General features: G+C 42.8%; 1 protein-coding gene across 1 annotated transcript in view; it reads left to right on the plus strand.

Moving 5' to 3' along the window:
• AGBL1 (AGBL carboxypeptidase 1) overlaps window positions 1-21,935 on the plus strand; it is a 252,491-nt gene extending 230,556 nt beyond the window's left edge. Inside the window, exon 23 of the mRNA XM_072345926.1 lies at window positions 20,504-21,935. Within this exon, the coding sequence (XP_072202027.1) occupies window positions 20,504-20,810 (307 nt within the window). The 3' untranslated portion in view covers window positions 20,811-21,935. The remainder of the gene's footprint in view (window positions 1-20,503) is intronic.
• The last annotated feature ends 3,411 nt before the right edge of the window (window positions 21,936-25,346 follow it).

The raw sequence follows: 25,346 nt of genomic DNA on the forward strand, positions 1-25,346 counted from the left end.
TGTCAGGGAGATGCATGGTGTCCTTTCAGTGACTGAACACAAACAGATGAGGGTGACAGTGGTATTTCTCCAGTCCCTAATTAGAGCTGTGTGATGGCAGAGGTACAAATGGAGATGTTTTCCATCATCACTGGAGAGGAGGGAGGTAAGGCAGAGAAGCTGCTCTGCTTTTCTTAGCCCTGGGCATCCTTTGCACTGTGATATGTGTTTACCTCCTCATTTTTATCACTCTCCCTTTAGCTGTTTATTCCTTGTTTTGTTCAGTACTCTTTTTTCCCTTTGTTTCTCTCCTTTCCTTACCACCTTCAAATTCTTGGCAGGAATCTGGTTTCCACTTTAGATAACTGGAGCCTCCTGTTTTATTTCACAGCAGCCCACCCAACCCAATTTTTCAGAACTGCAGCAGACTTTAAAGACCACCTGTAGGGCTGGTATGTATGGGTAGCTCAGTGCTGCAGATAAAAGAAATGAAGAAAATGTTGGAATTGGTGAGCGTTCCTAACAGAGCTAATAACAGAGCTGTATTCCCAGCTCTGGAGTCTCACCTGTAGGATCAGGTCTCTCCAGCCTTAATGCTTCTACGATTCCATGCAGTGCAAAGGAGAGACCTAACGCTTTAGAAAATCCACTTCCATAGAAGGTGCATTACAGAAGGCAGGCATAGCTTCATGTCTAGCCTAAATGTGAATAAATTAAATAATAATAATGATGATGAGAGGGGGAATATGTACTTTTTTCAAGTTCCCATGAGAGCAAGAGAGACACCCACGTCTCTTCATTCATATCTCTGCCCCTCCCAGTCTTTCCCAAGATCCAGTTTAGCACATCTCTTTAGCATCAGCTGCATCTCTTTCCTCCCACACAGCATGAAAACAGAAGCTCTGTATGGCTGGTAGCACTGTGGAAACATGGGGGAATCTCAGACCTTGTCCCCCACAACATCCCCTTCAAGAAGTCCAAGGAAACGTGAAGTCCCCCATGCTAAATTCAGAGGTTTTGGCAGATAGGCAGCAGCGACAGGAGGTGGAAACAGACAGCTGTGCAGGGGAGGAAATGGCGATATAAATACAGGTTTAATTGTAGTTTAATTACAATTACTTACTAGGCAAAGTTTATTTAAATGCAGTGTAATTAGAGTGAGACCTTGATTTAATCACAGTCTTATCAGATACAGTTACTACTATTTTCCTTCGCTTCCTCCTCCTCCACCTCCTCTTACACTCTCAATCCTCAACTTGCCCGAGGAAATTAAAAGCCAGAGCTTGAGGTAAGCAGAAGGTATCCATCTTGGAAAGCTGCTTGTTTCCTGAAAATTCGCTTGCCAGGTGGCTACCAGCCCAGAATTTTCTCCCTGGAAATTGTGAAACTCCCACTCTGTCCTGGCAAGCCGTTATTCTTCCTTAGCAGCTAATGATAATGGATCCTCATTAGCTGGGAATGACTTATCAGGAATATAATTCATCACTGATGGCAGACCTCATAACCCATCTGCTCACAATGAGTAAATTATATAGCCCAGTCAGAAGAGATGGATAGTTCTTTCTGATCTACCTTTGGAGAGTGTCCACATCCTGTTCCAATCAGTACGTACTTTGTCTTCTCTCCATGATCTAGGTGAACATGAGGAGAGGCATTTGGGCAAAACCTCTTGAGCAGCTGACCCTACTTCTCATCATTCACTGTTTTCCCTCCTCCACTGCTGCTTCTTCCTGTGCTCCTTACTTTGACATGTGTCTGAGCATAGCAGTACTTCACTTGTTTAGGAAACGAGTACCAACATCAAACACCTCTTTCAGCCCTCAACAAAGACAGCTAGGATTAATTCTGAGGAGCAGAAAGCATTTCTGTGCCAAAGAGTGGTGCTTAGTCAAACTTCTGTCACTGCCTCAGCTGACAGCTACCGCTGGCACCCAAATATCTGTGTCCATTTAGGAATGCCCTGTCCCTACTTTTGGACTGTTCTGAAGAAAGCCTCCAGAGGTTCTTTACTGACCAGGTGAAATCCAGTTCCCCTCTAAAGCTGTTGGCAGGTTTGCTGACTTCACAGAAAATATCATTTGCTCCTTCCGTGCCAATACCAGTCAATTCGTGTTGACTTACTTTGTATCTCAGTCCTATTTCCAGCAGCACTAAGTAAGGGATGGAGTTAAATGCATCCATAAAGCAGTGAAGTTCTTCATCAATTAATGCATATTTTATCCTGCCATTGAATCACACTGGCCCTGTGTGAAGGAAAATTATGAACTCCTTGATCTTTGCTGAGGGAACCAAAATCAGAGACACGGGGGCTCTTCCTTCCCTATCTTCCTTCCCTACTTTTTCTGCTATAGTTTGTTCTGCTTTTTGGTTTTGTTTTGTTTTTTTTTCCTTCTCCTTTTTTCCAAGATGCTCCTGACATTTTAACAGGCTCTGATCACTTCCAGGTGACCTGACCATCTTTTGCATTATTTTATTCTTGTCACAATTCATCTAGATGATAAAATAGGAAAAACAAAACCAAGAAGGGGTTTTAGTTATTTACAGTCCTCCCTCGTGGCCCCGAGAACACATCTCTCCCCGCATCACTTAGACTGGTGCTCTGGGTGGGGAGGAGCTCTCTCCCTATCATATCCTTTAAGAGCAGAGGGTCACTGTGTCCTTCATAGGACTTCATAGTGAGAGGCTGTGAAACGTGTTTAACCTCTGACTGCAGTGTTTTGCTGGGCCTAACATTTCAGATCACAGTAAATCTGCACCAAATGGATTTTTTTCCCTTGGCTTTAATATTTGTTTGGCATCGAAATATCATTCACTTGTCATTCGGAAAATACCAGGTGGGCAAAAGTAAAGTGGGGACAAATGCAGGGAAATGGATTCAAAGTGTTGGGGGAGGGAAGAGAGGAGAGATGGGAGGAGAGCAAGAAAAGGGAAAAAGGGAGAGATAAAAGGAATGGTAGTCACTGCAGCATCTCTGTTTGAAGATGAGTTTCTCAGATAACAGTAGCTCAGTACAGCTTCTGCCATTGCAGCAGTGAGCAGCTCACACAAAGCAGGGAAGTAAACAAGCCTAGGAAGGAGTCTTTGACCCTAAAGGTACTTGTACCCTCCTAAAGTTCACATCTCACGTCCGTCCACCTTTCCAGCAAAACAAGTAAACTAATCAGTGATTTGTGGAGCACAACCCGATTAAAAACAAAAGGAGGCCATAGTTGTGGTCCAAAATCCACAATTAGACCCTGGTGCTGTATGACTGAGAGAAAGGGATAGAGTCACGTCAGAGAGACAGATACCAGTGCCTTGATAAAGAGATGGTGTGGAGAGATACGGTAAGTGCTTCAGATAGATGACGAGCGTTAGATGGAGTGGATATACAGTTATAATTAAAGAGATGGATACTGTGAGCATGCAGGGGAAGATGCCTTGGACAGATGTACTGTGAATAGATGTTGCCGGAAGAGGGATATTGTCAGATAGAAAGAAGCTGCCTGGGAAAAAACAAAATGGATAAGGCATCAAGTAATAATATATCTAGGCACATAAAGATTGATTCTGTTAATAAATAAATTCAATAAATAAATACTAGAGAAAGATATTTCAGAGACCTACCGTCTATGAATATTTGACACACACATCCAAGAAAGTGCATAGTACCTCATCCAAAATGAAGGTAACCAAGTAGCTACTAGGTGTGTGTACAAATCACACTGTTTAAATATTTAAGAGATGTTAGCAGCTGCAGCAAAAACAGCAATTTATCACCTGATTCAAAGCTTGTTTCGCCCTGATGGACACATCATTGATAGCCTGGCAAGAGTATGGCAGAAAAGGCCAGGTCAGCAGGTACACAATTAGGTGCTGAAGAAACACTGAATAAGTAAATGGGAAAACACAGTGCTTGGATTTCAGAACTGGAAATAGGCCAAGCTCTGGGTATGATTCCAATCTAATATCCAGGTTTACAATTAGATGACATTTCATGTTCATTTCCAATGCTAGATACTGGCCCAGACCTTACTTATGGGCCAGTCTGGCTCATGCTGCTGCTATCAACCCACAAGCCCCTTTAGGGTGCTCCGTTCCCAGCTCTCTCCAGTTATCTCATTGAGAGGTACTACAGAGAGCAATGTAAAGCCCCACTTTTGAGTGTTACAGCAGCAACACAGAGCATCCTGTTCTCCTATAATTCACTCTGGGCATGAGCTCTCATCCACATAAACGCCCGTTCCTGCTGAGATTGCCAGACCACGTTTGGCAACTGCTGCCCAACTTGAGAGCCATCCCAGGTAAGCGGGTCCTGTTGTGGTCCCTTGGCCAGCAGGGGATGCTCATGTTAGGGCTATCAGTTTCTTGCTTAACATGAGTTTTCACATGGCCACTGAAGCCGACAAGTTCCTCCTCAGGGCCCTGGAAGGTATCCTCCAGGCTACTGCTGTGCTGCTTGCTCAGCACCGTCTGTGCCCTGAGTCCTCCAAGGGTTTATGATGTACCTCAGAGTCAATCTGGCACATGTCAGAGTTGGTTTGCTCAGCTCGTTTTCTCTGTGACCTGAACACCACCAGTATGCACAGAGGTGGAAAGACAAGCACATTAACCTCAGGTCTTCTTCTCTTACAACACCTCCTTACCACTACAATTAATGATTCAAAACAGTCCTAACCACAAGCAGTTTAATTCTCATTCTTGCTATGACAAGCATTATATTAGATATATGTTTTCTGAATCATTTGATCTAATGTGTGCTTGTAAAGCCTCACAGAAATAACTTCAAAAACTGTCTTTTATTTTGCTATGGATGCTGCCTTCAGGGCCCAAAGACTAGTTTGTGGGGAGATTGTATGTATATATATTTAATGGCTTCAAACACCAAATTAAATTTGAAATTAGCATTGAACTCTACTATCCATTTTCAGTAATGACGCTTAATATTACTGTGAGAGAAAGGAGTGCTTTACATGGTAGGTGCCAATTGCATCTTGTTCAGGAAGTCATCCAAGGGCTCCTGGGTGCCACATGCTGGGAAAGTGATTAAAACTCTGCCAGGTTAAGTGAGAAGAGTATTCTTGGTTTTTCCCTCTTCCCTTCATTTCAATCTTTTTTATCAGCCGGTTTCTATCTCCAAGGATATATCTTGTAATAATAATTGCTTGTTATCAGTGGATATTTTCCAGTACAGCAAAGATATCTAAATCCAAAGTTTCCAACGGAGGAAATTGATAGGTCTGAATTTAAGGAGTATTAGGTTAATCCATCTCAAAGGAGATCCTTTGTAAGAAGTGAAATGTTAGGCATTTCCTGACCATAGGGAGTAGTGTGGGAGTAGGGCATGCCAAGCTGCTGAGGGGGGCAGACCTTGAAAGCATGGAGGGCACAGACAGCTCAGGAAACGTTCTTCCCTCATTGTCTCCCCATGGGCTGCTTTTGCATCAGAAATACCTGGAACTGCATGAAAAGGCAGAAGGAGGCAGTTTGGAGCAGCAGTCTGGGAGCAGCAGATTTGGGTTTGTTGTACCTGGCTCTGTTCCGCTGTCATCACAGAGCTCTGGATGCATTATTTACTCCTCTGTTTAATTAATTCACCCTCATCAGCCTAGGTTAGTATGACCCTAATTGTGTGAGTGTATTTAACTGCTGGCTTTGTAGGAAAAAGTTACAGTGAATACATTGTGTCACAGACAACAAGTGGGATCTGTGCTGTCTTTCATGGAGATCTGTTACTGGGAAGGTGGCTGGAAAAGACTGCCCAAGGGCTCATAGAATCACTAAGGCTGAAAAAGACCTCTACGATCATCTAGTCCAACTGTCCACCTACCACCAGTAGTGCCTACTAGACCATGCCCCTACGAACTACATCTCCACGGTTCTTAACACCTCCAGGAAGCCCACCACCTCCCTGGGCAGCTGTGCCTCTGCATCACCACTCTTTTGGAGAAGTTTATTGTCATATACAACATGTTACTCCAGATCAGGTCATACAGATCTCTGACCTTGCCCTGCCACTTCCCAAGCCTTGTAATTCCCTAGCGCTGCATGAACAGGCATTGCAATAAGGTCTGCTGTTTGCACCATACCTTGTTGTAGTGCCCAGCTCCAAATTCAGTACATAAGGTTGGCATGGAAAGTGCCACAGGTGTTCGTTGGTGAGATTGCCATTTCACAGCACTTCTCAGTCACTAGCAAACCAAGGAATACTCGGAGTGTTGAAAATCAGGGTGATGAGCCTTGTATCTTCATCACGCTTCCACACAGGGCATATTCCTTATACTGTACATCCCTTAAAATCATTCCACTGGCAGTTCACTGAATCTGGAATTCTTCAGTTTCATTTCTAAAACTGCCAAGTTGTTTCTCTGCCTCGTAAATAGCTGTAGAATTAGTGGTGAATGATGCTGTTCAGGAGCTCAGCTGCTCAGTTGGACAGTGCAGCTCCAAGCGCATCAACAGACCTTTCCCTGTGTAAATCATCAGAATGCTTCCCTTGTTCCAGGGGTGTTTCAAGCTGCAAAGCCTGTATGTAAAGTGAATGCATTGTTATTTAAAGCAATTCATATTGTTGGGAAGCCCAGAAAGGTAAGCTGATTGGTGGCTAAGCAATGGAGTGTAATAGCCCTGAGAAAACTGCCGTATAATAACAGCTTTGATTCCTTGCAGGATAAAGCCGTATAATGTTGCCATCCTTCCTGTACCTTTCATGTGTACAGCACTTCATATACACTAAGTGTATTACTTTGTCATCTAGACTGATATCTAGTTTGATCCTCCTGGGCTTTGCTAGCCTGCTTGTGAGAAGTATGAAGTTTTCAAACAAAGTTTTAGGCTTAAGGTAACATCTAAATTATAGATTTCTGAAATCGCCTTGGCAGTGTTTCTTGATAGGCTGCTTTTGGAGCTAAGCTGATAACCCATCTTGCCTCTGAGATGCTTTTTTCTCCTTGATACTGAATTGCCTGTATCATGCACCATTAAATCTGACACAGTTTATCTGCAGGTTGGCTGTGCAGAAAAGAAGAAAGTCCAGCATTAGCTTGGCAATCTCATGGTAAAGTCAGCAGCAGTCTGTCTTTGCTGCACTTGCTCTACAGGCCTGTTATCTCTGCCATTGGAGAGCACCTTTCCCTTCCCTTTCCCTTTCTCCTTCCCTTTTCTCTTTCCCTTTCCTTCCCCTTCCTCTTTCCTGTTCCCCATTCCCTTCCATTTCCCTGTTCCCTTTCCCTTCCTTTCCCTTCTTTTCCTTTTTCCCTTCTCCTTTTTTCCCTTTCCTCATTGTTAGTGGCACTAGAAACATTATTGCAGTACCCATGTAAAGCTGCAGCAGCAAAAATTGCCATTAAAAAAATGATGTCACTTTGATGTGATAGAGGAAGGTGAGAATGAATAAGATTCTATATAGCATAGTAGTCAGAAACCCTGTATACGTAAGTGAGCACAGCCTTCCCAAATGCATCCCCTTTGTAAAGTGTATATGCATAATCTAGCACTCGGATTTGTTCTATTTGTACTGGGAAATATAATGTTTGTGGGCTTTTTCAATGCCTTAGGGGACAATCTGTGAGCCAGAACATCTCATGGTCTGGTCTTTTTCTGATGTTCATGTTCCTGGAAGACAGAACCCACTGTGAGAAGAGCAGATGTCATTTTATTCTGGTACACTGAGCAGCTTCCTGAAGCAAAGGTACAAAAAACGGAGCTAAGAAAACATAAATACAAAGGCAAATGCCAGGAAATACAAGATTTATGTACTAATGAGGTTTTCATCTCCAGTGAAACCAGCATAAGTCCTCTGCCTTTCTTTCCTTGAGCTGGTTGGCTGGTTTTTTTCGCGCTAGACAGACTAGCTGGACAGCTTAAAATCAAAGGCCAGGCTGGGCACAGAAAATCTGGCAGCTTTCGACAGTTTCTTTCTCATCTGAATAATCTCCCCTTCAGTTTTTTTTTTTTGCCTTCACTTGTTTCCAGCACTGCAAGAATTATAACACTTCTCTTTGAAATACGACCTGGTAGCTAATCCTTGGTATTACTGCGCATCTCTCTCCTCCTGATGTCAGCATCCTCATCCTTCCCCCAGCTAACCTCCACATTTTTGTCTGGCAGAATTGAGAATGGTCACTTCTTTCCCTAACAGATCTGGAAACTTGGTATTTTCTTTGCTGAAATCTTGGTTTGCTGAGAGGAGCTTTTGGACCGGACCCACTAAGGTGGTGAGTGGGTAATATTGATGGTAGGCGGATGGTTGGAGTAGATGATCTCAGAAGCCTTTTCCAGCCTTAATGATTCTATTTTCATACTGTTTCTGGTAGAGAATGATTCTATTTTCATACTGTTTTTGGTAGAGTGATGGGCATTTACATAGAGAGGTAATTAAATAGCTTGGACCCTTGTTTATACTAGACAGATGGCAGAGGGTTTCAGCTGCACCCTGGCTCTACTCCCACACAATGAAGTTGCTGCTCAGGTGGAATGATGGAGCTTGCTCTCTCCACATTACTGAGGAGCTGGGGCAAAGAGAGAAGAGCAGTCTGCCCAAAGTGACTGTGAGCCTGCCGAGTGCAGAGCCTCTATCTTTCAAACCCAAGTGTTTTAGCCTCGTGATTCAATTTTCCCTTGATGCAAACCCTGACACATCTTTTCAGCCTCTTACTCCGCACACAAGAACTGACCTTTTATTGTTTTGGGTTGTAAATCAGAGGGTGACATTACATCCTTAGGGTGGTTCTCTGCGAAGTGATTGTTTCACTGCTCTGCAAGCTGTGTTCTAATTTGCTCCATCCATCCAAATACACATCCCATTTGGATTAAATGAATGCTTTCATCGGTTTATGATGCTTCAGCTTTCACTCTGAATATGCCAGTTCCTGTGATGTGTCGCTTTCTTTTAAGAATTGTAGTGGGAGCCCATATCTGTGTTCATAAATACACAAACACATAAATTCACATACAGAAACACTAAGAAAAATATAATTGCATCTTCTTTTCTTTTTCAGGTAAAGCACATAGAACACTTTGGCAGGCATTTGAAAATTGATTTTTATCAAATATTCAGGAAATACTCATATTAGTGGAGATTGCAAAAAACATTCCCTGCTGGGAATTGATAGATGTTACAAGCGACAAACTGATTCATTCCCAAACACCATCTCAGTGTTATACAGGTGGCAGATTGTTAAAGAGCTACAACTGGAATAGAGGGAAGCATTAGGAGATGGTGGCTGTGCAACAGGCAGCAATGGCAGCTCTTCTGTGTGCTTTAGGATGTTTGTTCTGCACTGTGATGCCACCTCTGTAGATGGCAGCAAATTGTTGCTTTTTTTTCTCTTCGGCCTGTTTTCTGGCAGTTCCGTGTTCCTGACTGGTAGGTCCTTCTGGCACCAAAAATCCTTTAAACTCTATTTGGGTTCTGCAGTAGGATGGAGGTGGTGTTTCATGTTTATGTTAGCACTCAGTGCCCATTCATTGTTCTCCTTGTGTGCTAAAGCACTAAGATCCTTCACTGTGATTCCTGACAGGCGAATTTTGGGAGGCAAGGAGAGGATAATGAAATATTTGCTGTTCTTCATGAAACATCTGGCAGGGCTCTGGCAAGATCAAGGAATCAGAAGGAGTTGCCACTGCAGTGCTGCATCTGACATTTTTTGTTATCCTTAATGTAGTCCAAAGCATATGCAAATCAGCTGCATAATGAGCGAGGTTAAGTAAGGTTCTGAAGCTGGTGCCATATTGTGGTAAAAACATAATTGATCAGAATGTTTTGAAATATGCTGAGCACAAGTGTTCACGTTTGTTTTATCTGAATCTCATTATTTCTGAGGAAAGATTTAGGATGAAGGCAGAAGCTGAAGTTTTAACTGGATCTATTACTGGTTATCTGTGATCACACATAGTTCATCAGATGTTTCTGCCATGAGCTCCACTTCAGTTTGCTTTAAAAGCAAAACAGGTTTCTTTGACCTTTCCTTCTTTGCTTTTTGTTGTTATGGATGTACACACACACACGCACAGACTCTTTTCTAATTACACTGTCTAAACACCCTTGTTCTCCCCAGGAAGGCTGAGACATCAAAAGTTACATATCAGTCTCATAACTTTTTGAACTACAAGGGATTTCACAGATCAGTCCTGATGAATGTGCTTACAATGAAACAGAACTTTTGGGGGGACAATGAGTTTACAGGTTAGTGTTGGATTTGTTTCAAGAGATCTGTGATAATGTAGGAACTTGTGGAGATTGCTTTGTGATGTGGCTTTGATGACAGATATCCATTAGACTGGGCTTTGTCACCCTGTTGGCCTTAAAATCTTTGTTTTCAGAATGCCCCAGAAACCTTTTTGGTGAGCCTTAAGCTGAGATTTGCCTGAAGGCTTTCTTTTTAGATCAGAATCCAGTGGTCAACCAGCTGTTGAACCCCTCCACGATGTCATGCCCTCTCCACTCTTTGGACACTCCAGCACCTGAATCATCCTCTCTGCCAGAGTTCAGTGCCTTTAATCTTGGTCATTGTTTACTTCTTTGAAGAGACCATTTCTAAAACAGTCATTCTTTTCTTTAAAAGCTACAAGAATGAGCCAGCTTCATGTGGAACAGGAGGAAGTCCATATTTCCCTACAGCGAATCGAAGATTTTATTTCACCTTTGCCACACAGTGTTGCTTTTAGCTTCTGGCTTAATCTCTCAAATAGCCGGTAATAACACTTTCTATTACAGACAACCATTCCTGCCTGCCAGTTGAATTTCCTATCTATATCAAATCTTACCCAGATGTTCTGAGTCTCCCTTCTGGTGACCTGCTGCTTTGTCAACGCTCACCTGAAGACTAGAGTTAAAGAACTGATTTGCCCTGGTCAGTAGTCAGCACTTTCCCTGTGGTTACTTCCAGTTGAATTCAATAGCATCAAGGTTCAGTGATCATCTATTGTTATCTCTCAGCTACCTGTAGGGGTATCTCTTGAGACCTCCTGTGTCTTGTAATGAAAACTGTGCTCTGAATACAAAGTAAGTGGTGTAATTGTGTGGGTGTGTTGGTGTCTGAGTGTATGTGTATATACATGTATGTATATCTATTTATTATTCATTCTAATCTACTTTGTGCGTTTGTTTATGCATATCTGTATTCACACACATACATTTAAATATATATATGTATATACATATAGAGTCTCTGAAACATCTCAGTGGTTGCCAGATAAAATCACAAAGAAAAGCTACTAAAACTGAGGTTGTTTTCTCCTTCAGGAGGTATAATGGTTGGAATTTAATCACTTACAGCAGTTTTTAGTTCAGTCAGGTAGTTAGATGTGCATCGATCCTCTGGTATGCAAGAAGACATTTACATACACAGTTATCTGTCCCAAAAAATACCCTGTGCATAACATAGATATGTGACTAAGGCACAGGCTGGAAGTGTCTTGGCTGGCTTAAAACATTTTGCTTTCAAAAATCCTAAATCCTTTAAATCTCTCAGAGACAACTGAGGGATATATGCATATGGAACCTGGACTTTTAAAATTAAATATATAGAGCCAGTTACGAACTTGGATGAAGTCAGTGGAATGATACGAATCTGCACTGAGGGAAATGAGAACCCAGGAGAACTTGCATTCCTCTACATTATTTACTCTCAGCAGTGCAAACTTTCATCATCTAAGCAGAAACCTTTCTGCATTTCTTTCTTTTCTACAGTGCCGACATCTCAATTACTGGAAGCACCCAAAAGCAATTACAACGATTCCAATAATCTCTTTGTATTACAGTGGCTGGACTACTAAGTATCATCAATAACTTGATTATCATTTTGAGAAGAAATTGCTTGGGGTAGAGGCACTGTAAGAAAAGCTCCCAAACACTTTCCAAATCATATTTTCAGCAACTCTCACATTATTCAATGTCTTAATGAGTTCCACTGGTCCCATATGGGGGGACTTGACTGCTTACATTTCCATAGGAAGCGTAAGCTGTGCAAAGTCAAAATGTTATCAGTTTTAGAAGCATTTCTTTTGACTCTTAAAGTCAGAGTGAAACCCAAGCCACTGTCAGTGTTGCTTGGTTGATATTAACCCATCTATTTTATGTCACCCATCTTTTATTTCCTGCATTTACCTCCCATTTTTAATGAACGGAACAAGATTACAGCAGATCAGATTTAAAACTCTTTACTACAAGCTGCTTCATTGGAGCTGGCCATAAGTTTCTCTTCAGTGTAAGACTGTGCAATCTGTCCAATGACGGCAGAACACAGCAATGAGCTGCTTTACAGTTACTTGTCATGTAAGAACTTTCAATCGATTTCAACAGAAGATGTGGTTGGACTTTCTGCATGCTGACCCAGAGCTGGTCGTGTGTGGTATTATTCTCTTAAATAAACAAGGTTTAGTGTAATATGGATCTAGAAAACAAGACCAGACCTATGCTTTCACAAAACAGCTTAACTCAGGCTCACTCACCCAACAGTGCCTGGTTATATCGAGTGTCATAGATTCATAGAACCCTAGAGGAGTTCAATTGGAAGGGACCCTTCGAGGCCATCTGGTCCAACTGCCCTGCACTGAACACAGACACCTCCAGCTGATCAGGTGCTCAGAGCCCCATCCAGCCTGACCTGGAGTGTCTGCAGGGATGGGCACCCACCACCTCTCTGGTCAAGTCTCCTTATAATGGTATTCAGTTTGCTTGAACTTGAGTTCCAGGTCTTGAGCTCTGTTGTCTTAAGATTTGTCCTAATTCTCAAAAGCACAGTGCTATGCAGATGCAGGTGGTCAAGTCTCAGATTTTCTTTAGGGATGTCTCACGTTGCCAGGGAGTTGATAGAGAAAAAAAAAGTGCTGGATGGTATTCATAGATAAATAAATTGTTCCACAGTTGTTTGGAGTGGCTGAAAATTTTTGATGTGACTTGAAATTCAGCAGATCACATGTAGTATGTCTGTGGAGACACAGTAGGCTTTGGCATACTTATGCCCATATTTGGGTTCAAATTTAACTTAATTCTCACCATTATTAAGTAGAAATTTTGCTTAGTACCTTGATTTAGCTTTCCAGTGCTGATGGGGTTGCAGTTGTTTTATTTACATCTACCTTTTCAAGCAGCAGATTTATAAGATCTTTAGTGTCTTGTTCAAGCAAGGTAGTGTACTACGTAGAAGAGGATAGGGCATCCTAGCAAAACAAAGTGAATATACAAGTTCACAAATCTCATCTAAACTGCATGCAAGATTTTCATTTTATTTTGATGCTTTTGTGTGCTGAAATGTAGAAGACTAAACCTAAGAAGTGGTGAAGGGAGAGAGAAAGACAACCAGATATCTTTGGGATCTGCACCAACTGCCAGAGCTCCATTTCATAGCTGATTTGCATCTGTTCAAGTCAGTTGGTTTTATTAATGCTTACAAGCCTACAGCTACAGATGCATTGTTAGCAGTACAGTGATATATAGATTGGTTCTCCATTAAGAAGAAATTAATGATTTTTCATAAGACTAAATCCACAGCTTTTGGCTGCTCACCAGCTTTTCCATCCTGCAAGTCTAAAGATCAGCTCATCTGATTTTTATTAGCATGAGAAGCATACCTGGATTTGAAGGGAGATACCTGGAATCCAGGAAGGCCATGTAAGCATCAAATAGTAGAAAGACACCCAGTTGTCCTCCATTCAAGCTCACCTTTCATGGAAGGATTACAGCTGCACCCATGACACGCTGTAATTCAATTACATGCAATTCCTCCTGTTCAGACAAGGCTTTTCAGTCTCCCAGACATACGAATAGAAGTGTGTGCTCAACTTTTCCTCTGTTCTTGAGACAGTTATCAAACTATCTTCTCACCAATGAAGAGAATGAAAGCATTCTCTTCATTTCTTAGAAGACTAACACAAATTCTGCTGGCTATGAGCAAAATGCCGTCCAGGGCTAAATTGTTGCAAGCCTGAATGAACATTAGGGGACAGCATTGGCCAGGAGTCAGCCTGTTTCTTGCTCTTCATGCTCTTTATTTTGGTTTTATTTTCAAGTTGTCTTCCTTTCTTTCTAAGTGATAAAGCCCCACTTGCTTCTTACAAACCTAACTGGTGCACCAGACATTCATTTTTAATCTGGCCAAATCAATTATAAATATTACAGCCTGCAATTACCCCGGGAACTCCTGAAAAACTAATTAGTACGAATCTCAGCAATGAATTACACCTTTCTCATGGCTATTTGCAGCAGGAAGAAAAAATAAATAAAAGGAAAAAAGTGCACTCAAAGAGAGCAAACCTCTCTCAGCCATAGCAAACAGAAATCAAGGCAGTGTTTAATTATGTTCATATTGTTCATGAAAGGAAGGGCCACGGTGGGCTGAAAGCCAGGGCACCTGGCATTGCCTAGGGCTTAGGTTGCATTTTCTCAGAGGTTGTAAGATGTAAAAGTCCTTGGCAGAGAGTCGCTGGAAGAGCAGGTCTCGTGGGAGCCTACGATGTTCACATCATTCGTGTTTACTGTGCAGCAACAGAGGAGGCAAATGCAATAGTTCTTTAAACTGGAGCCATCTTGCATCAGCGCATAGCTGATTTCCTCCCTTGGCGAGGTCAGGGACTAAACATGCCTTGTCTGGCTTTTCTCAGGCAGGACGTGAAGCCAGGCTGCTCTCTGGGGAGCTCCTGAACTGCTGAGATGGAATTGGAAAGTCATAGCAAGATGTGCACCAGACCTTGTACAATTGAATCGAGACACAAAGGGCAGACCAAAGGCCTTCTTCATTGGCGTCTTGTTGCTATAGTGTTTTTTTTTTTGCACTAGGTGTAATTACCTAAAAGCATCATAGTTGTTTCATTTATCTCCTAGAATAATACTTTATGAAGCCATTAAAGATGGATTTGTGCTCTGGGGTAGCTGTGGCTGCTTTAGATTCATTTTAGATTCATTACAAGATTTTGGAAGCAGTGTTCCTGTAAAGTATGTTTAATAAAACATATGAATTCCTGAAAAGCAAAACCATGCAACATCGCACACTCTCTTAGATTCGGTGACCTAGGTAGAATTTTAATGAAAAATAAAGGAAAGGCAAAGCAACTCCAGTTCTCTGCAGAGAGGTCATAGGAGCTGCAGGACACTTGCCTTACTAATACGTATACAGCAGGCCATATAGTTGGTACAGCTTTGCTGGAAAATGAGGGATAATCCTTCCATGCTGGTCAAGAAACTGGCTGGGTTCTCAAGTGTGAGTGGAGAAAAAGTGCGCTCTTCTTTCAGGTGAAGGCTGTAACTGCTGGGAAGTCGGCCTGCTTGTGCTGAAATAAAATCCTGTTTTCTTTTTTTTCTCACGGTAAAATGTCTGATATCTTGAAAATTTTCAAGAAAACCATTTTCTGGCTTATTTCAGTCTGTAAACTGTACCATAGATGTGCTTGGCTCCTTATGCACAGCCAAATCCCTGCATTGGAGAGCTTCCAAAGGATTAGGGCATATCATGATGGAGAGAAGCTTTAGAGGAAGGAGAGAATAGTGCTGTAGATGGGGTGATACGAAGCTACCAGGATGCTGTTTTTCACTGCAGAGAAAAGATAAAGACATGATTATTTGTTGGTACATCTTCACAGGGAGTCTATCTATCCACAGTCAGTGGTGGTCTCCAGACTCGGAACTTTCCTCCTTTTTGTCTGATGCATTTAAACACTCATTTTTTAGATTCTCATTGGCAAGAAGGCAGCAAATTTCACAAGAATGAGCAGAGCCAGATAGACGTACAAAAAAGAAGCAAATGTTCAGTTTTCTTCTCTACAACACTGCAACTGCTAGGCAAGTCAAGTGAAGGTCAAGCAGCAATCCTGAACAATAGTCAAAGATTCCCTAAGAGGGACAGTTGTCAATGCCCATTCTTTCCAGAAGAAAAAAGATGCTATTTTGAGCCAGTCAGTAGAATACACAGATAGCAAGTGACCTGCCGCACAAGCAGAATGTGAGTGAAAAATCCCAAGAAATTACTTATGAGATCTCTGTTTTGTTTTGTTGTTGTTGTTGTTTTCCCAAAGTCCTGGAAGTATACAGATATTTGAAGGAGAATTATTTATTGGAGAGAAATCATCAGTCATCCCCCATATACATCATGTAGCTGTATTTTATCAGCCTAAGCCATAGACTGGGTTTTCTTGAGGGGATATGGGAAACACCTGAAAGAGTTGTTTTCTAGCTGTACCAGAAAGCTCCAGTTCAACTGACATATGAGGAAGTGCTGAAGTTGTTTATTCTTCTTTAGGAGGAAGTTTTTCACCCAGAGGGTGGTGATGCACTAGAACAGGTTGCCCAAAGAGGCTGTGGATGCCCCACCTCTGGAGGCATTCAAGGCCAAGCTGGATGTGGATCTGGGCAGCCTGGTCTGGTGGTTGGCAACCCTGCACATAGCAGGGGTTGAAGCTGGATGATCACTGTGGTCTTTTTCAACCCGGGTCATTCTATGATTCTCCTTGTGTTAAGTCAGGAAAAAAATAATTGTGTATATGCATTTATTGATTTATTTCACAGAGTACTAAAGCTTGCTTTCCTTCCAGACCCAAGCAAACAAACAAACACGCCCACATACAAAAGCAGAACTAATTAATATCAAGTCATATCTCAATGATTATGCAAATTAAAAAGAAAAACAAAAGAATTTCTATTTATCACATAATAAAGTTGCAAATTGCTGTTGTGTCTCTCTCATCAGCTGCAATAGATGGGGGGCTATGAGGCTGTAGGTTTTGGATTAGTAAATCAATCAGCACGTATATACGTTTTGTGGTAGTTGGGGGTTGTTGGCTGTAGATATATTAACAACTTTCACTCCCCCCCCTTCTGTACCATGTTCACGTTCAGTGGTATTCACGGACTGTATTTGTCTTGGAGTTCTTTAATGTAATGTCTTTGGTTTTTCTCATTGTTTACATTGTGTAAGACAACATCATTATTCTTTGGTAAATCTGTTTCATGTCCCCTGGGTGTTTTGTTTGTTTGTTTCTTTCTTTCTTTCTTCTTTTCTGAGGGGAAAAATTTTTTCTTTTCTGTTTGCAGTTTTTAAAAATACAGATTAAAGCAAATAAAAATACCAACAATCTGCTCCTAACCTAAAAAACTCTTTTATTGAGACCCTCTTAAATTGTGTGTCTAGAAGTTGCCATGTCTGTTCATAACCACGTTTCACTACTTGCATTCTCTCTTAAAGGAGCTGGTCTTAGTGACCAGCACTTAGTGCTTTTGGCAGCTTTGTCTGTGGGTTTCTTACTGGCTTCCTGGGAATGCTGCATGCCACCACCTCTCCTCTTTCAGAAGCAACCCTAACCTGCTCTTTGAAATAACCCATTCGTATTGCTTTGTCATGCATTTTAAATCTTCCTGCAGCAGAAAGTGAGTTACTGTGATGGGAAGTTCCAGGTGGTAGAGAAATGGCAGCTGGTTCGTAGAGTTTGGTAGCATGAAAAAGAAAGAGCCTTTCAACTTCCAAGCCACCAGGGTTATTGCAGTGTCTCATTGGCAATGAGACTAAGTTGGTCCCATCTATTTGCTCATTATGTGATTTGTGGTGGTGCCATTGACACTGTTAGCGGTGGGTAGCAAACCAAATTGGAGAAGTCACCACTTAGGTCCTTGCTAATTGGCTTGCTCATTCACTGTCACAACAAATAAGCAACGTGCAGAGCAAGAAATCTTTCTTTCATGACCTCTAAATCACTGTTTGGCCACAACCTCCCATGTGGGGAACCTCTCTCTGCAGCGTACATGTGCAAGCACTGAATTGTCAAGGTCTGAGTTGTTTTGTGCCCTGTGTAGGTAAGCAGCATGGCAGGAGGCATCTTGGAAGGGAGAGTTTTTGAAGTCTCTCACAAAGGTTGTGTGCATATGTGCTTTCTAAAGGCTGTCTGTTTAGTCTTCAGTGTAAAGCAATACTTGTTTGCTGTGGTTTTCTCTTTCATGTTCTGATTTCTGACTTCCAGTTTCCCTGTCACAGTAAAGCGTGTTTGTGCTCTCTTTCAGGCAGAAATCCAGTCCTAAAATCATTTATGCCATCAACTAAATTCAGAAGGTCACCCGTTAGTGGAGTTCCCAGATTTCAGTAATAATAGGGCTTTTTTTTTTACTCCTATCCCATTAATGCAAATGTTTGACATTCAGTTCTTAGATTGAAAACTGAATTGCCGTTCCATCTGTACGATAGCAGTGAGCTGGGCGGCAGCTATGCTCTGTCTCAGTGGCATTAGCAGCTCCTTCCAAACATATAAGCACAATACAGAAAGCAGATGCTCTCAGGTCCTTTTTGATTGCAAAGCATTAAAAGCTTAAAAATGAAAAATCGAGTTCCCCAGAGTTTACAAGGCTTTGAATGTTACCATAGGTGCTTTGGATTGTGGTAATTCATGGCACTCTTGCATTTGAGAAAACAAAAAGGAGAGAAAAATCAAAACCACCGGTCAGACTCAGTATACTGAGGCCACTACATGTTACTGTTTGTGCTGAGAGCATTGTCCTGGTTGCTTTGGTTTTGTTTCATGTTACATACTCAGTTTCAGCATGAGTTCTTCCTGACCTAGATTTCTGGGCAGACTGAAGTGGAGCCAGAGACTGAAAAAGTGCATAATTATTCATTTATTTATTTTTAAGCTGTACAGCTCTATTAAGCTTTCATAGAATCCTTTATAGCCTGCCTTTGAAGTAAACTAAGCTAGAGATCAGCCAGAGAAGAATTGGGCTGACGCTGCGTGGTTCTGATTGCAGATAGTCTGCATACAGTTAAGATCTGGATACTCAGAGCTAGGAAGAAGTTATGCTTTTTTTGGACTGCGGAGAAGAGGGGGAAGAGATCAATACATCCAAGAGAAATACTTTACACCTTTGGTATGTTCTGAAACCTCAGATGGTGGCAGTGCAGTGAAACAGCTGAGAGCTGGAAGATTATTCCGGTTACTGACATGTAAATGAGCAGACCACACATTAAATCTGTATATACTCCATCTGCCAAGCCATTCGTTCTTCCCAACTTGGGACAAATTAGAAACTCTGGCCCAGTGGCAGGAGATTATTATTCCTTTCCCAGTCCCCCAAAGCAATACATTCTCCTGCTTTGAGTCTGATTGAAAACACTGACCTGGAGGTGAAAAACACTGTATCTGTCCCCCTGATTCATCCAGACTGTGACCTAGGCAGCACTGAAACCACAGGCTTCTTTCTGCTCTCAAAAAATTACCCAGCTGTCCTCATGGACTGAAGGCCAAAAGAGAGCTAGGCAAATAGATAGGAGAAAGAGCTGATGCCCTAGAGCCACCTAGACTTGTGGTTACAATTTTGTCATAAATATTACATTAGACTAACTTAATAGAAAATGAATTGAAAGTGAACGTGTAAATAAAGCCTACAACCACTCCTGTAAGTAAATGACAGGAGGCTATGACAATGTAACATACCCTTCTGAGAGCCAAAGGACTTGTGCCATCAATTCAGAGTCTCTCCTCAGCTATTCTGACTTGCTTCTGATTTTGGATATTCTTCAGTAAGTTGTGCTGGAAAAGCTTTTTCATACCATTTCCAAAACACATGGAGTCACAGAATGGCTTGGGCTGGGAGAGACCTTAAAGATGACCGAATTACACCCCCTTGCCATGGGCTGGGTGCCCCCACCAGCTCAAGCTGCCCAGGGCCCCCATCCAACATGGCCTTGAGCACCTCCAGGGATGGGGCACCCACAGCTCTGGGCAGCTGTGCCAGGGCCTCACCAACCTCTGAGTAAAGACTTCCTGCCTAATATTTAATCTAAATCTTCACTCTTTCAGTTTAAAGCAATTCCTACTTGTTCTATCACGATCAGACCATAGGAGAGGTCTTCCAGCCCGCTGATCACTGATGTGTCCTCCTCTGGACCTATTCCACCAGCTCCATGTCTTTTTGTGTTGGGGACCTTCACCCACTGACGCCATCCCTCCATCATTATAAGGTCACCAGGTTGATCTGCCCTTGGTGACACCACGCTGGCTGTAACACAAGCACTTCTGGTGTTTCTGCCCACCCTGGAGTCAGTGTGCTGGAAGCCCCTGGAAGTCTCCGCTTTTGTGTTTGTGCTTCTTCTTGTTAGCAGTGCTCTGAGCTTGCACAGAACAGGAGGCAAAGATGCCAAAGCATGTCAACCACCTGGATTAATTAGGTCATACACTAAAAATGGAACTACAATGAAGTGGATGATTATTAAACCAGCGACCTTGTGGAAACTGGATACCTCCTTTACTATATTTCAGCTTTCTTAACCTTTTAAGTGCCTCAAGGCAAGAACAGCGTTGTGTGTTTTTAAAGCACTTTGCATTAACAATGGCAGTAATAATAATATTAGTTTGTTTCTCCTCTGGGGTAGGTAAATATCGCTCTTCATTTTACAGCTGATGAAACAGACACAAAGACATACAGGATCTTGCTTAGTGCCAATTCATGTTTCATTAACAGAGCCAAGACTGAGCCCAGGAAATGGATTTCCTTGCTCCTTGCATTTACCATTAGATAACACACCCTCCTTTGATGACATCCAGTCTTTCTTGTGATTTTTTTCTGCAGAAGGTACAGCAACAGCAGCCTGGAGACTGAAGATGAACCTCCTTGTGCGGAAGAAATCGATTATAACACTGACAGTTGCTCTGATGGCGAAGGGGACTTCTCAGAGCTAGACCAAGAGATCCAGGAGTGCCTCTCGTGGGTGGAAGAAGAGGCAGAAGATGAGAGAGAGACCACAGGACAGACATGCAGCTCCAAAGCTCTCAGGGGGCTTTACATTTCCAACCAGCCAGCATCCAGCAGTACGGCTCTCCCTCTGAGTTCTGCGCCGCTGGGAGTGTTCAGTGGGTTTGAGAGCAGCCCTGCATGAGCAAGACTTTGACTTTCAGAGCAGTAAGGCGAATGGGTTACTGCTCCTATGTGTCTGTTTGCCAGCTTCAGCATCCTTCCCAGATATCTTGCTCCATTTCTGCATTGAAAATGGTCTTTATGTTTGTGTGATCTGTATACATGTATGTATTGAGATTGTCTCCTTGAGCTTTCTTCACAAGGCAGAGATGAGGGGCCATTGGCCCCAGTGATACTGTAAGAGGACATTGTCCTTTCCTAAACAGAATCCCCATCCCATGGCTGCCTGTAGTGTGTGGATTCATATAGGTTGATATGGGGAATGTTTTTCTGACTTTTGAAGGAACATCCTTTTTCCTGGCTTAGGCTTTTATTATGGACAGCAGCCTTTGCCCACAGATCTTGGAATTGTGGCAGTTATTGAGGCCTTTGGCAAGAGCTCTCTGTTACCATTCATTTCTCTTGAGCTGTAGAGCATGTATCTGAGTTCTGAGATCAGAATTTTGACCATGTTTCCAGCAGTTTGGGTCAGGCTATGCATGCTGCTGAACCGGTTGTATCTCAGCAACAGCATGTGAAATCCAATGTGCCAGAGTAAGGAGAGCACCACCATACTGAGCAGTCCTCTGGAAACCTGGGCTAAATTTACCTCTTTGCTGCACTGGAATGAACTAGTCCAGCATTATCTCATTTGAGCCACTTCATGCTTGAACTGATGGGCCCAAGTGGAAGAATTTGTTTCATGAACATCTGAATGATACTCTCTCTATGACTCTCTGTGAGACATCCTTCCAGCATGATGCACTAAGGGAATACAGATACTGTTTATGGCTGCTGCTGGGACTGAGAGTGCCTGGAAGCATTTCATGGAGAAAAACATGTTTTCTTGAGGTAGCTGGGGCCCTCCAATATTATGTCAATTGGATTAGTGATGGTGGCAATATCCAAGGGTGAATTTAGCCCAAGAATCAGTCTAGTGACTGATTATTCTTTGTTAGTTTTAATATGATACCACTAAGGAAATCTAACTCATGGAACAGGACCCCATTGTGCCGGATAGCAATATAACAGAAGACATTAATGGTAGGTTATATATAGGATGCATTCTTCTGGTGATTCCCATAAGGGAGCAACTTACTTTATCTCCAAATGGAAAAAAAAAAAAAAAAAAAGAGATTTCTCATAAAATTGCCTGCAAAAACAGATCTTGATTTTATAAAGTGCTCTCTTACAGAATACGTAACATAACAATGTCTTTGCAAGCCTAATTCCACCAGCATTAGAATTTACTGTGCTTTCACACAGATGTCCAAAGCAATGGAGATGCAGCTCCTTGAGCTCCAGCACAGGCCAAGAACACAAATGCATGCCCAAGGTCGGTGAAGCACAAAGCCTACATCAGAGCACCTCACTCCTCATACTGCCTGTATTTCTCACATCCGACACTCTGCTGCTGCACATGGGGAATTGCCCTAAACCCAGGTGGAGGGAATTGCACTGTGCAAGAGGCTCCCAGCTCTGTCACTGCTGTCTTTATAAGGCTCAAGGAGGACAAACATAAAGTGCCTTGTAGTATTACAGACTATAAGACCTCCATTGCTGGTGATTACTGTTGTTATTGATGTGTGATTAAAAGCGCCCTGTAATCCTCTCATCTTTATGCTGTGTGTGGAGAGAATTTCTTGTGCCAACTGAGGCTTTTTTTCTGGTGCATTTGTGAACGCCTTCCCCCAGACTGCCCGGGCATACATTTCCATCAGCAGCCAGTGCTATGGAGAAACTATTCCTTCCTGTCCTGCTGGAGTTTTGGTATCCTGGTGTTCTAAAGCCTTCACCACTGCATAACAGTTCTCTGTTTTTCTAGCTCTCTATGACAGTGCTCAAAAGACAGGCAGCTTGGGTCCTCAGAAGCTGAGCTTCGTAGACCGAGCTAATTCATTAGATATAGTGTGTGTTCTCTGTACAGATATGTTCTGCTTGCCTTAGCGTGCAGCTTGTTGCATACAATACTGAATTTTCATAAAAGGATGGCTCACAGGAATGGACACCAATGAGGTAAAACAGGTGTTCCCATTGTAATAGTTTGTATAGCGTTGCTTAAAAGCTTATTATTAAAAAAAAATGGCATAAAAAAAAATGTGCATAGCTAACTTCAAATTCCAACATTCATATGCATGACAAAACACTCACACTGTGCTGGATCCAGCCTGCAGCATACACGGGACATGGTGTAAGATCTTCAGCATTCTGAGTGGCCCCAGGACACTGGCTGGGTAAAAAGCACTACTGGGCATATACATCTATAGATGTGCGTATCTATGAGGGCTACTCCGAAAATAATACCTCCTGTTTTATTAGTTTGATCCACAATGCCAAAGGCAGATGTTGATGGTACAGCAGCAGAGGTTGAACTTTTCCAGCAGTATTCCATTATGTTTTGTTGCCTTGTGACAGATGGCAGCAGAGGGGCAGTCTGACAGAACAGTGTCTAACGTGGAAATACGTATGAAACAAAGGGGTGGAACTGAATTCCTGCATGGGGAAAAAATAACACCCATTGACACTGATGCCTGCTGAATGTATATGGAGATCAGTCAGTGGATGTGAGCACAGTGAGGCAGTGGGTGGTGTAATTTAGCAATGGTGGCAGTGACAGTGGGTCACCTCCACTGAGAAAATGCATAGCTGATGGTGGTAGCTACACTGAAAATCATGTTTTGTAGCTGAGAATTTGCTCTATCAAATAGATACTGTATTCTTTGTAACTGTTGTAGTTTCCATGGATATAAACAGGGGGCATAACTTTTGGAGCAACCTGTGTTCATTTAGAGCTTCTGTTCCCTCCCACACTACGCTCTGTACCAACATCCTTCCACAAGAACAGTGGTACAGTGCTCCCTGATGTTTGCCAGTGGTGCATCTTACTGAAAAGGAAAATAAATCAGTGTTTCTCTTACTGCAACACCGGTATTTTAGCTACTGTGCTGCTGTGTAATAGAAAACACCTGGCCCAGGCTTCTCCCTGACAACTTCCCTGTTGTGCCAAACAACTTCTCAGCAAGGGGTGAGGGCACAGCAGGAGGTGGTGGGCAGGTGAACCCCCAACCCATGGGTATCCACCCTGCTACTGAGGGATTGGGAGCAAAGAACATCCAGGAGGAGGAAGGTTGGGTGACCAACCAGCAGGGAATGGCACCTGGAAACTTCCAGTAGAAGCAGTTTGGTGGATTGCGTCGTCTCTTCCAAGAACCTCTATGGGAAGCAGATGCTCTTCTTCTTTTGACAGACCTCTAGAGGTCAGGAGAGGACCTCCACTGCATGCCACTGTCTCCGTTATTAAAATTCTCCCTGAGTCATGGTAATTAAGCAGAACTAGGCTCCGCACAGAGGAACGGAAGTGCATTGACTTTAATAAAACAGAGTGTAAAACAACTTTAGATTAACTCCAGCCTTGTTTATTCTTGCACACTTGTAATTCTGATTTGGTATTTCCCTGGTGAATGGAACCGTTGTCCCCTACGCTAAGGCACGTCACCTCACTTGAGCCCGCTAAGTGCTGAGCAGCGAGGCTGCTGCCTTTTCTTGCCATCACTGGCTAATCCCAAAGAATTTGGAAACGGCTACGGAGAAGGGGAGGGAGGAGAGGAACGTCTCTCTGATCCCTACCATTGACATTCCTCAAGAGTCAGCAAGGCTGTCAGGTTGAGAAGCAAGCCAAATATTTCTGTAATGGCCAGCAGAGACAGCATTCAGATAGTCCGTGCTGCAGAAGCCGTTCTGGGCTCCCGCCAGACACATTAACTTTTTTTACTGATGCCTTTTGTCTCACTGACTCTTTTAGTGGCTCTGAATAGCCGCGCTCTCCTTCCTCCCCTCGCCGTGGGTGACATGACATGGGTAAGAGATGCGGCCACAGCCGCGCTCACACTGCTGCCTCTGTCTCAGCCTTGCAGTGATTCCTATCGGAGGTGATGCGAAGGATGCCTTGCCAGAGCCTAGCAGAACACAAGTGTGAGTAAGCCCCTGGGCTAAAAATAAATAATTAAACAATAAAAATAAAAAGAATCAAGTCAGCAATGTGAAGGAAGAACAAAATCTAATTAGTTTTATCTGCTGTTTGTTATGAGGCTGTCAGAGTGCTCTATTCCCTGGTTTTACAGCACTCTGGAAAATAACAGTGATGATAATAATACACAACTGTGCAGAGGGTTGTTCTTGAAGCAAGGAGGGAGCAGATTAGGGAGGGGAAAAAACAGCAGCCCCCTCTACTCACTTTTTTTCTGCTCCTGTCAAAAAGCAGAGGTGCGGGTGGTAGCGCTGTCTGTCCTCAGAGCCTTATCTGTCCTCAGAGGTGATCCACTCCATCCATCACTCGGAGACAGAAAGCACAAGTGGGCGACTGCTTGGCATCTAACTAAGGACACTCAAAATGTATCCCTTGTTCTCCCACAGATCTCCTATGTGCTGCTGACCGAGTCGCTTAGCCTTGGCTCCCAGCCTCAGTTCTGATGTGAAACCGGAGCACAGTGTTGGCTCCTCATAGCTAATACATCAAGGC

This window comes from Excalfactoria chinensis, chromosome 10, assembly GCF_039878825.1.
Source record: "Excalfactoria chinensis isolate bCotChi1 chromosome 10, bCotChi1.hap2, whole genome shotgun sequence".
In the NCBI taxonomy this organism is placed as follows: domain Eukaryota; kingdom Metazoa; phylum Chordata; class Aves; order Galliformes; family Phasianidae; genus Excalfactoria; species Excalfactoria chinensis.